The following is an 11551-nucleotide window of genomic DNA, read 5'->3' as shown; positions in this document are numbered from 1 at the left end:
TTGAATTTCGCCGCCACCGGAAGTTCTGATTTATATAAAAAGATGTTTACATGCTTGTCTATACTCTTCTATGCTCTACTCAGTTGCCGGGTAATAAAATAGTCTTTAGACAAAAGATTTATTTGTATTTAACACATTACAACATTTGCCATTGCTAGCTGGATGCCTGGGCATTAAAAATCAGCTTATAAACAATGAAAGGTAATGTAGTCGCCTGCCACTTGCTATTAGCCTAGCACATTGCCAATCGCTAATTTGAGTAAGCTTACTAATAAGAGCTAACTCTTTGCTCTCATGATTGACCACGCATAAAGTTATGCTGCTGCTCTCCATGCCGTTTCGCCATCAAGTTGCCTCACAACAGAGAGCGGTAGCGCATTTGCTCCCATACAACGACTTGAATTGCCTAGGGAATCTATCAAGCTTGTGTGGCTTAACTAATACGGTGTTGGACTGGCCTACGGGAGGTTCTGAGATCAAATTTTCTGCGGTACGAATGCTTTATTTCAAAGTTTTAATACCTATAGCTGGACAATCACACATACGCACAAGACCAACTTTGAGAAATATATACAGTATATAGATTACGGTAGTGCCGCTACCATAAATCATATAAATTACATATTAAAATTTATCGTATATGTTGTTGGGCTAGATTATATCATCTGTTGAATTATAATTGTTTGTGCTATATTATGTTGCACAATGTTATATTTCAACACCTTCAGTGGCATCAAACCTTCATGTACTAACCACCACTCACCTACAAGTTGGGCTCATGCTAACCATTGGATAGCTGATGATTAATTGATGTTTACAGCTGGTAGTAACCATTTACTAACCCACACTTACTACCATGACCTCTTCAAATTACAATTTTCAACCAAACATGATTGTGTATAAATATAGCTTTCTTCTAGTAGGTGAACACTTTCTCTTTCAGCATGATTTTAGTCACCGATGAGAGCAAACATTGTTTATTCATTGAGAAGCTAATTTATTCCCTTTATCACCCATTAGTGGATCTTATGTCATCGGGATAGCTCTTTGATATTTCACAGATGGGAGCTAAAGTGGTTATAATTAGCACAGCAGTTGCTACTTTCTGTGTTGGTAAGTCACGACGTATACCTCTCAATATTGTGTAATATTGATTCCAATATATCAATTACAGTATAACATATTCATCATTAGGAGAATAATGTAACAGCCTGTTTGGTGAAGACCGGTAATTTTGTTCTCAATAATTTAATTTATTTGATGCATCAGGCAACTTTTTGCAAATTATCAGGATATTAGGTGTTCAAATACAATAATATAAAGAACCCTTGTTTGTTCGGACTAATATAAACTACTACAATTTTAATTAAGCTAAAGAACACAAGTGTCCTGTTAAAAGTAGAGAACACTAAATGCCAAGTTATTTATATACATATTTCTCAAAGTATGTCCGTGTGATGTATGTCGTATATCTGTCTGTCATTCCGGCTATAGCTATTACTAGAATAGCGTAGCTGGGCAACAATGCTGACACAATGTTGCCCAGCTTGCCTACCGGCATTAGAAGCTTACTAACTAGCTTGCTGGAATTTTCCATTGGCATTATGACTGGCTAACAGCTTGAAAGTTACAGTTGTTTGACAGAGTTTTAAAGCCTTTACAGTTGTTTTTATTTTCCCCTAATTTATTTCAACTACACAAAATACTTCTCTCGTGATATGTAGTTTGAAAGTTAGAATGAGAAATGTTGTTATATGTTAATTACAAATAAATTTTCGGTCCAAAGACTTTTTTATTACCCGGGCAACGCCGGGTAGCACAGCTAGTACCATGATAAAGGACAGTGATGCCGCGCTAGTGAGGTATTCTACTGGCAATCCTTGTATGTTTGAACGACATTGAAACGTACAGACATTGAAAAAGTCCATACATTGAAAATTGAGAACTGTACGTACATTAGACAGCTTCTATTGTCTTACACACACTCTTAGGTTACAATATGGTACAATATACATATACAGTATATATGAGGAAGTAAAATATGGTTATACCTGTAATAGGGTACAGTATAATAATAATAGCAGTAATGATAACAAATAACAATTAAAGTACCACACTGTGGCGGGAATCTCACAAACACATGCCGCCTGTTGTGAGAGCCACATATCTAGTCATAGCTGTTATTCTTCGAACAGATATGACCGCGTTGGAAAACTGTCAGGACAGTTTACATCATCCAGACAATTGAGCGTCCTGGGAAGGGAAGTCTAAAGAAGCAGGGGGGGGGGGAGAAGGGGTTGACTGTAGTTAGATAATAAACTAACATAAACTGGAATCACTATAAAATAATATAAACTGTAACTGACTGTTAATAAAGTGTTATTATAACTCGCCAACAAAACCAATTATCTTAGAAATTGTCACTAGAAAAAGGCACTGTTAATCCTCAATTATTGGCTAGAAATGCGGGCACGCATCCATTGAGATCATCTCAGACGGTTCTTCGAGCTGTCTATAAATGCAGTTAATAAGAATCAAGCCTGTAATATTTTACCTTGACAAAAGTTCAAGAGTTTATGTGAAGTTCACTCTTTTCCACGCGCTGATGTTCATATCTGCTTGATGTATTTGTATATTTTATATCCTTATCAAGTAGTGGTCTTACTGGTTCTATACCTCCTTCAAACTCTGTTCCAAGTTTTTTACCTTCTTCGAGTAATCATACAGGTTTCATGTTTTCATGTGCTCATATATCATAACTGTTCACCAACACACACAAGGTTAACTGAAGGTCGGAGGTCAGTTTTGCTAGAGCCTAGCAAAGTTTAATTAGTTTTAGTAGATAAAAGCAACTCTCAAATCCTATTGGTCAATTTGTTAGACTTCGCAAAATAAAAATTAAAACTCTTTTAGGCTTACTAGTTGGAGGGCTGATTGGTCATTTTGCTAGTAAAGCCGCAGCCGACAGCAGCAACATCTCCTCTGACGACAGCGCTAATCATGAAGCTAACAATAACAAGCCCAACCCAGTTCAGGATCGAATAAACTCTCAGATCCTCTTTGATGCCATTTCAGCTGCCAGCATAAGAAAGGTTATCAAGTGAGTGCATGCCTGTGACCACATTCCAAGTACAAACATAAATTATCTCGCTAGGGTCAATATGTCATGTTGTCATTAAGACTGTGTGACAGCAGGTCAATGGGCTTTTAACTACGTAGATGCATTTGCATCTGTTCCATCAAATTGTACTGACTACAACCTTGTATGTTAGTAACTCAGTATACTAGTAACTCAGTATGTTAGTAACTCAGTATATTAGTAACTCAGTATGTTAGTAACTCAGTATGTTAGTAACTCAGTATATTAGTAACTCAGTATATTAGTAACTCAGTATATTAGTAACTCAGTATATTAGTAACTCAGTATGTTAGTAACTCACTATATTAGTAACTCTGTATATTAGTAACTCAGTATAATAGTAACTCAGTATAATAGTAACTCAGTATATTAGTAACTCAGTATATTAGTAACCCAGTATATTAGTAACTCAGTATTTTAGTAACTCAGTATATTAGTAACTCAGCATATTAGTAACTCAGTATATTAGTAACTCAGTATATTAGTAACTCAGTATATTAGTAACCCGGTATATTAGTACTCAGTATATTAGTAACTCAGTATATTAGTAACTCAGTATATTAGTAACTCAGTATATTAGTAATTCAGTATGTTAGTAACTCTGTATATTAGTAACTCAGTATATTAGTAACTCAGTATATTAGTAACTCAGTATATTAGTAACTCTGTATATTAGTAACTCAGTATATTAGTAATTATTACATATCCAGACTTCAGCATTGCAAATATTATATGGTTTTGTTCAGTTTCGATATTCTGCAACATTTTATAGATACAGGTGACATCCCATAAAAGTAAATAATACGTTTCGAGATCGATTACTTTATCGGGATTTTATGTTACACGAGGAGCCAAATATACATACATCGCCTCTTCCTTTTCATGATCTTTCCAAAATCCCTTTTTTGGTCTTTCAGAAAGGAAAAACAAACTAAACTGAACTTGTCAATCTAATGGCTATACAGTAACTGCGGTATTTTTGGTTTGTGTTGACAACTTGTTTTCTTTTCTTTAGGGTCTAAGGTTCAAGATTACGGTAATCTTACACCAAGATAAGGAGAGCGGACATCTTTGATGTCGATGTATCTTCTTTTTCTTTAGGGTTTAAGGTTCAAGATTACGGTAATCTTACACCAAGATAAGGAGAGCAGACATCTTTGATGTCGATGTAAATCAATTTTTTCACTTTTTTTCCACAGCAAGGCTTATGCTGCAAAGTAAGCAAATAAAAAAATTTGGACTGCGTCTGATTGGTCAACAATTGTAGACCATTTTTCAATTTAAATTGCCAATGAAATTCCTTTCACAGCATATCACACATTGCCATTCAAAGTGAACGTCATATTTGTTTTCACATTTGTGAACATTTTTTGTCATAGCTTCAAATTAGATAATATGTAATTCTGTTAGTAGTACCCCTGAACAGAGCTATCAACAGTATTATGCTCACGTTCAATTATTTTAGCAATAATTTTATAATATTAAAGCATCTGAATTGCTATAATATTTGAAGCAGATTATGTTAGCTAAATATCGAATTTCTTATCGGTATCCATTATTACCATGGGACAGGCTCGTCTAAATAATTTTCTAATATTACACATACGTAAAGAAATAGATACAGAATTGAAATAGATATAGAATCAGTTGTGAAAGATTTCTGCCATGGACAGATTGACAGAAAAAGAGCTATTGCAGTAATGAAGTAATAGCTCTTGTTCTGTCAATGTCCCTTACAGAAATCTGTTGTGTCATGGGTTTTATATCATTCGTTGAATAAAAAAATAGTTTTGCCTACCATGAACCATAAACAATATATTTATGTAGATTTTGATGCTTACAATTTATTGCATTTATGCATACATGGAGGGTTGTTGATGCTTGAAAGGTCTAGAGCTTCGGGGTGCTGCTCTCAACCCCGTTGGGAGGCTGACACCACCCCCAAACCCCCAGGTGTTCATAACTAGTCGGCTAACATTTGCAGCCACCCCAACTTGCAGACAGGGAATACAGGCCTAATTTTGGCTAGCATTTTAATCTCAAATAAATTTTGGAAAATGACTATATATATATATACTCTATACTCTTAGTTGTATTTCTATAACACATAAAACTGTATTGCTGTTTGCAGACAACTTTATGCTGCAAAATCTTTTGACAAATCGACCACAATTTTATGGTGGTCTATAATAATAGACATCTATAATAGGTCTGCTATAATAGCAGCTGTTAAACTATTATATTTAACCATTATATTAAACTATTATAGCAATGACCTAATAATTTAAGAATTTGCTTAAAGGTTGACTTGCAACAAAATTCACATTACAATTATTTGGTATCAAAAGATCCACCATGTTGTGTTTTAGGTGTCAAATATGTAGAAATGTGATTACAAGCTCTTAAAAGCTCAAAAACAAAAATCCGCCGTAGATTGGAATCTATTTATTTCTCTGACGTAGTCATGACAGTTTGGTTATTGTCTTGTCACGTGATGTTCTCGCGTGAATTGAAAGGTCAATAAAAAGCTCAATATAAAACATATCGTAGCAATAGTTTATGACACACACTTCGGGTTTTACCTAAGACCCCGTATCAAATATAGATGCTCGCTACTTTACAGTTTCAGCTTGGCCGTTCCGTCCGACAATTCAACATACGTGTACATGTCCGAGTTGCGATGATAAAAAATGTCAAATTCTGAAGAGTTAAGACCCTGGCGTTTCGAGCCTGACGCTCTATCTGAAGAAGATCCTTATATGTTATACCTTTGCTATAATAACTAAAGCAGATGATGTTAGCAAAAGATTTTCTTCCAGTGCAGTGCAAACTTGGTACAAACAGGGTAGTGGTAAACTTGCTAAAAATGTCCACGAGAAACTTTGCAAGAAACATCAACATAATGTAAATCCTGACTCACTAAAATATATCAGCTAATGTTATCTGACCCTGCAAATAAAAATTGGAATATCACCCACTCTCAGTCCAAACTAATCCTGGTGTGATTGGAAAGAATTAGGCTGATAACTTGCATAAAACCGTTCAGTTATCAGCTATGAAAATTGTTTGCAAATCGACTGGTACGAACACGGCTTAACATTTGCACCAATCAACAGCCTTCTAGTATTTCAAAATATTTGTACAGCTATTTACCCTCTGAACTTTATCAGCACATCTGATGATATCTAACAACAAGTTAGACTGCCAGGGTACTAGCATATAAACGAAACACCCCTAGAACGTCGTTTTCTTTTTCAACTATCGATTTCAACGAGGCTACAATTCGTGACATTCACACACTCAGACACTCCAACAACTGCACCGATCAGCCACCTCTTAGTACTTCTGAGTAATTGTGCGGCTACTTATTCTCTGTGCTTATCGACACACATGATGATCTCTCACGGCGCACAAGACTCGAGGAGTACTAGCATATAATTTAAATACCCGTAGAACGTCGTTTTCTTTCCTAATTGTGGCAAGAGAGAAAATGATATTTCAAGGCTGATTTTGGTACTTTCGCTATTTAAATCGAATTTGAGAACTTGCACCAACTTATGTGGAATTTCTTACGTAATACGATGCAAAGACTTTACATAAATACTTTACGTTGAAGAGAATTTATGTAATAAGGGTCTACTGCACTTTCATTTAAAGGTTGACTTGCAACACAATTGACATTACAGTTATTTGGTATCATAAGATTCACCATGTCTTACTCTGTTGTGTTGTAGGTGCCAAATATGTGGAAATGTGATTACAAGATCTTAAAAGCTAAAAAACGAACAGAAAATCGCAGCCACACGAGACAGCCGTAGTTTGGATTCTCTTTCAAAAATGGTTCAAATAGAATGTAGTTGCACAAGATGGCGCCTGTTTACACTTTCATGCAACCACATTCGTCGAAATATTTTCACAAATATACTTCACACATTCAATAAAACCATGCCCATTATCCTTGCACATCTATTTCATCATCATTGTAATGCTGTCACTTTGAGCACTGATATCTCAAAACCTACAGTATTACCTACAGATATACCAAATACAGATTCAACCTACGTCATTTTCGTGATACCTGCGATTAACTGTTCGTTTTTGAGCTTTTAAGAGCTTGTAACCACATTTTCACATATTTTGCAATTGCAACACAGCAGAGTAAAACATGGTTAACCTTTTGATACCAAATAACTGGAATGTGAATTTTGTTGCAAGTCAATCTTAAAATTTACTCCATTATATAGACTATGCAATTTACTCAATACACACATTATTTGCAGGTTATATAGTAGCCAGCCTCACCTGGCTGGAAGTGAAAGGAACAACGAGCTTGCTGACATAATAGAAACAACTTGGAAAGAGTTTGGCTTTGAGACAAAGAGAGATATCTTCAATGTTCTCCTCTCTTATCCTGGTGGGCCCACTCGGCGTAACCAGGTACGCTGTAACTGCACTCGAGTGAGATAAAAAAATGTTTCAACTTTTTAACTCTTTGTGTGCACATTCCCTCAAAGATTGAGTACCAGCAGAGGCTGTGCAAGTTTTTAAAGCATTCATTGCAGACGTAATATCTTGGTTACACAAGCAATGGATGTGTTGTTTTGGCTGGACGCCTTTGAGTCTCTTCACCCACAGTTGCTTTTTTCGGGTATTAAACCACAAACCTGTTGTTTGCAGGAAGGTGTTTTAGACCACTAGACCACCGCTGCTTTCTATCTTTCAAAGCTAAAAATACCGTTATATTTTCCTCTCATGATATTTGTTTTGTACAATTCTACTCAAACATGCTGTACTTTATAGATTTTGGTGGCCGCCTGTATAATAATTCAGATAAGACTAAACGCTGAAATCTTGAATTATTTTTAAAATTTCAAGTCACATTAAATAAAAACTAAACATACAGGCTGTGGGTGCATTTTATTTAAACATATTATTGGAACAATTACCAGTTTGTCATTTGATATTTTTCAAGATGCCTCTGAAAAAATAAGTGTTTTGTGCTTTTGGTCAAGGCCTTCATTTGGAGTGGCAACAGCGTAGAGGTTCAGACACAAAAGGAGGAAACGGAGCTGGTGCCTAATGCTGACGCTGACAAAATAGTGCCTCCGTTTAATGCCTATGCTAAGGCTGGAGATGTAAAGGTAGGACCATAAACGTCCTATGCACTGCCCGCATCTATAAATCTATCGTTCTTCTCATCTGGATGGCATTTGGCTTTTAAGTTGGTCACTTTGTTTGAATTTTAGCTTAGAATCAAATTAAACTTTAAAAGACTTTGTTACACTCAAGAAAAAATTATGTTTGATGAGTTGAAATTATGAGGCTTTACGCAATGTGTTTGCATATTATAGGATGTTAACAGAGACGATATTTGAATTCATATGATTAAAAATAACTATTACTTCAACATATTTACATTGGCAATAAATGATGAGTAAACATAATAAACAATAAGCAATGAGCAATGAACAATACACAGTATAAGCAATGAACAATTGACAATAAGCAATGGACAATAAGCAATGAACAATTGTCAATAAGCAATGGGCAATAAGCAATGAACAATTGACAATAAGCAATGAACAATAAGCAATGAGCAATTGACAATAAGCAATGAGCAATAAGCAATGAACAATTGACAATAAGCAATGAACAATAAGCAATGAACAATTGACAATAACCAATGAACAATAAGCAACAAACAATGAGCAATAAGCAATGTGCAATTGGCAATAAGCAATGAACAATTAACAATAAGCAACCAACAATGAGCAATAAGTACCGTACGGTTGACAATAAGCAATTGGCAATAAGCAATGAACAATAGTCAATGAGCAGTTGTCAATAAAAAATGAGCAATTGACAATAAGCAGCGAACAAGAACAATGCAATCATGAGATAATGAAATACAATTGTTGATAATCTTGGTTGAGCTGTAGTTGAGTTTGTGATGCTTATATGTGATATTGTATTGGAGTGTGGTTCTAACTAAATTAAACGATTGAGGGTTTTGTATGATGAATATAACAGCAATTTCATTTCCCGCAATTCATCATATCACATCCACAAAATATAAAACATTAGACTAATTTTGACAAACACATGAGTAGAGTTACGATGACTACAGCGGTAGTTTTATTTTTCATCATACTATCAATCTTTACAATAAACAAAGTTGTCTGTTTGTTTATCTGTTTGTCTGTTTGTCTGTTTGTCCGAAGCCGGGGTCAGAGGTTGAGTACAAAGATTGCATTGTATAAAATTTGAACTGGTGACATTCAGATTAGCAACCCAACACTCTCCTACATCTGGACCATAGACCTATTAACTATACTATATAGGTATAGTTAATAGTTATAGTAGTTAATAGATCTATGATCTGGACTAATCATTCGCCTACCAGCATGCTAGAACGTGGTGTCTGATTCTCTGATTTTGATCGGCAGACGTGACAATCATTAATGGCACTCGTCATAATCTTTACTATAATAAGAGCCCTGTCTGTCTGTTCAATGCCATGTTTAGAGTGAAGGAAGAAAGGTTGCTTTCAATCCACCATTATTTTGACGTCATCACCCTGTTTGCACATGCGCTCATCCACGAAAAAAGCTGTCATCTTTGTAGAAAACGACCGCCATTCTTTTGATTACTAGTATGTTTTGGTGTTGTTTTGGTACTAAAATAAAAATTTTGCAAACAAAAGCATCGTTTGCAATAATTAATTACAGAAGCTTCGTGTTTTTAAAGATAAAAGTTGTCTATAAAGATGGCAGACAACGGATAGGATTTGTACTCCCAATTTTTAGGATCGCCATGAATATGATCATAAATATCCTGTGAGGTGGTGAGGAGGGAGATTGGCCTAATGGTTAGTGCACTGGATGTATATTGTGTAGGGTCTGAGTTCAATTCCTGCGGAGACTATTTTTTTCGTTAACGCTGTTACTGTGGCTATGGAAAGGCGGATAGAGTGACGGAACTCTTAAAAAAGTAAAGATTATATAATTATATATTATTTCTAGAACATAATAATAATTATTAATACATTATAGCAATAGTATTACAAAAAAGATGTTGATACCGTTCTACAGCTGCTAATAAGTGATTAATAAAAGGTTCACGAATACTTTTGATACGATCGATTCAGGTTCTCTAAAAAGGATGAAGCCATTTTATTATTTTAGAACTTTTGTAACTACAAATGTCTCAAACAATATAACTGTCTACGCTGTATTTATGTTCAATGGTAGTTGTTATTTGAGTCTCTCACCAGCAGAAGACATCAACAGTCAGGTGCCACCTAATTAACATCTCTGGATCAGCGACCGTAAAGGAACCTAGTTCAGACCCAGTAGAGTTTTTGAACCTATGTAACTAGTTGTCACAACTCTTATTATTCTGCTCTCTTACAGAGAAACAAAGCCTTCTACGTAAACTACTGTCGGGCCGAAGACTTTGTCTATATCACTGGGGATCATGGGCTGAATCTGACAGACTCAATAGTCATTTGCAGATACGGCAAGATTTTCCGAGGTAACAAGGTAAGACAATTTCCTGATACCATTGAGGACTTATTAAATTTTAAAAAGCGCACAAAATCTGTTTTAAAGTAATGACAATTGGCTTTTAAACTACTATTAAAGACGAACTTGTACAATATTTTTGTAGATTTTATCAGAGAGTATCAGTATTTTCTATCATTTGGGATTGTTTTTAACTTTTGAGGTGATCTGACTGCCAGGATGTTTCAAGATTAAAATCGACAAAACTTGATCGCGGTAAAAATGCTCAGATCAAGCGATAGTGCAATTTCGATGTCTATAGTTGCAAAGAGAGAGTCAGAATAAAGACGCGTAATACTGCAATTTCAACACAATAGCGGATATCAACTATCGCAATGATAACAACTAGTGACATCATTTTACAAATTCTTTTTTCTCAGCGTTTTAACCCTGATCAGGTTCTGTTGATTTTAATCTTGAAACACCCTGGCAGCCGGATTACCTCAAAGATCAAAAACAATCGGAAAAGCTAAAAAAATGCCGATTCCTTTGGATAAAATCTACAGCAATTTTGTGCAAAGTTCATTTTTAAAGATGCGTAGATTTGTTAAAACACTCACTATTACTTCTCTGAAAAGTTTAATTACAGTAAAACACTATCAAATCTCTGAGATCAAAGTAAAATATCAACATATCTTGAAGAAAAAAGAAGATTTATTCAGAATGATACATTGGTGTTGACCTAAATATGTCAGACTTTGCAATCGCTGCCAGCTAAACATTTATTTAACTAGCGCTATTTCGTTATAACAGCATTGCTGTTACATTCTTAGAGAAGTCACGTACACAATCCATGTAATGTTTGCTGTTTTGTTTACACTGGCAGTCATTGCTTACATTCTACATGTAG

General features: G+C 35.1%; 1 protein-coding gene across 1 annotated transcript in view; it reads left to right on the top strand.

Annotated features, from left to right (window-relative positions):
* The first annotated feature begins 992 nt into the window (after positions 1-992).
* The window catches only part of LOC137398540 (putative N-acetylated-alpha-linked acidic dipeptidase), a 34709-nt gene continuing 24150 nt past the window's right edge, over positions 993-11551 (top strand). The window contains exons 1-5 of the mRNA XM_068084666.1: positions 993-1113; positions 2914-3100; positions 7420-7576; positions 8152-8280; positions 10552-10680. Coding sequence (XP_067940767.1) covers positions 1062-1113; positions 2914-3100; positions 7420-7576; positions 8152-8280; positions 10552-10680 — 654 coding nt within the window. The 5' untranslated portion in view covers positions 993-1061. The remainder of the gene's footprint in view (positions 1114-2913; positions 3101-7419; positions 7577-8151; positions 8281-10551; positions 10681-11551) is intronic.

This window comes from Watersipora subatra, chromosome 6, assembly GCF_963576615.1.
Source record: "Watersipora subatra chromosome 6, tzWatSuba1.1, whole genome shotgun sequence".
Lineage (NCBI taxonomy): Eukaryota > Metazoa > Bryozoa > Gymnolaemata > Cheilostomatida > Watersiporidae > Watersipora > Watersipora subatra.
This window is presented reverse-complemented; position numbering and strand designations above follow the sequence as displayed.